Source organism: Cannabis sativa, chromosome 7, assembly GCF_029168945.1.
Source record: "Cannabis sativa cultivar Pink pepper isolate KNU-18-1 chromosome 7, ASM2916894v1, whole genome shotgun sequence".
Classification (NCBI taxonomy): domain Eukaryota; kingdom Viridiplantae; phylum Streptophyta; class Magnoliopsida; order Rosales; family Cannabaceae; genus Cannabis; species Cannabis sativa.
In genome coordinates this window covers 5,354,931-5,356,359 of record NC_083607.1, presented here as the reverse complement: position 1 = coordinate 5,356,359, position 1,429 = coordinate 5,354,931, and the positions used below count along the sequence as shown (strand labels likewise).

General features: G+C 39.5%; 1 protein-coding gene across 1 annotated transcript; it reads right to left on the bottom strand.

The window, feature by feature from the left end:
• Positions 1-248: 248 nt before the first annotated feature.
• Positions 249-1,103, bottom strand: LOC115696295 (uncharacterized). The gene is made up of 2 exons (XM_030623203.1): positions 860-1,103; positions 249-757 (listed from the first exon to the last, which is right to left on the bottom strand). Exons 1-2 carry the CDS (start codon positions 1,101-1,103, stop codon positions 249-251), a joined length of 753 nt encoding a protein of 250 aa, XP_030479063.1.
• Between the last annotated feature and the right edge of the window lie 326 nt (positions 1,104-1,429).

Genomic DNA, 1,429 nt, shown 5'->3' with positions numbered 1-1,429 from the left:
AAGTCCTTAGCACCCCAGATACTACGCCACACAAAGCTTGGATTATGTCCAAGATCGGATGAAATGAAATCAGAATTAGGGAAATACTTTGCTTTGTAGACTCTACCAGCAAGAGATTCAAGCTTACACAATAATCTCCAACCTTGTTTGGCAAGCATGGCAAGATTAAAGTCATGGAGATGCCTAAAACCCATTCCACCTTCTTCTTTTGGAGTTGCTAAACGATCCCACGACATCCAGATAATACCTCACCCTTTATTGGAGTTTGTCTTCCACCAGAAACTAGCCATCAATTTTTCAATCTCATTACAAGTTCCAATCGAGAGAAGATAGACACTCATAGCATATGTGGGCAAAGATTGTATGACTGTTTTGAGTAAAATTTCCTTCCCAACACGAGACAGGAACTTACCATCCCAGCTGTTGATTCGAGAAATGACTTTATTTTTAAGAAAGCCAAGCACAGCATTCTTGTTGCGACCTATAATATTCGGAAGGCCTAGATAAAGACTGCCTTCAAGAGCTTCAGACATGTGGAGTGAGGAACAAACCTGATTACGAATGGTAGTATCAGTATTGGGACTGAAGAAGATCGAAGACTTTGAGTAATTGACTTTCAGGCCAGATGCATTTTCAAAGAGATGCATGAGATTGGAAATGCTATCAGCAGCACCTCGTGTGGCTTGACAAAACAAGTAGCTGTCGTCCGCAAAGAACATATGTGTTATAGAAGGTGCACGTTGAGCAACACGACATCCTTGAATAAGTCTATTGGCTTCAAATTTCTAGATAAAAGCTAAGAGGCCTTCGACACATATAATGAAGAGATAAGTAGAAAGTGGATCTCCTTGATGTATGCCTCTGGATGGGGAAATAGAATCAAGCACATGCCCATTATGAACAACTTTGTAGCGAACCGTAGAGACACAGCCCATAATGAGGTCAATCCATTTGCTAGCAAAGCCCATACGATTCATAACCGCTCTAAGAAAGCTCCATTCAACCCGATCGTAGGCTTTGCTCATGTCGAGTTTAAGAGCCATGAAGCCTTTTTTACCTCTTCTTTTCCGTTTCAAGTAGTACATGACTTCAAAAGCTACCATAACATTGTCTGAGATAAGACGGCCAAGAATAAAAGTACTTTAGGTTTCAGAGATAACACAGCCAATCAGATCCCTCATGCGGTTCGCCAAAACTTTCGAGATGATCTTATAGAGAACATTACACGATGATATTGGCCTAAGATCACCCATAACAGCAAAGTTTTTCTTCTTTGGGATCAATACAAGATTGGTGTCATTAAGTCCATCAGGCATAACTTAATAAACCCTTTTGTCAATGTAAAAACTTAATGACATTAATCTTGTATTGACTACGTGAAAATATTTACCTTAGAAAGGAAAAATATAGAAAAAATCCTTAATTGGCC

Bases quoted from the DNA above. Each gene is read 5' to 3' on its own strand.
- LOC115696295 (XM_030623203.1), bottom strand. From the start codon at position 1,103: ATGGTAGCTTTTGAAGTCATGTACTACTTGAAACGGAAAAGAAGAGGT. The intron at 758-859 runs GCATACATCAAG...GACTTATTCAAG, and splicing joins TTCTATTTCCCCATCCAGAG to GATGTCGTGTTGCTCAACGT.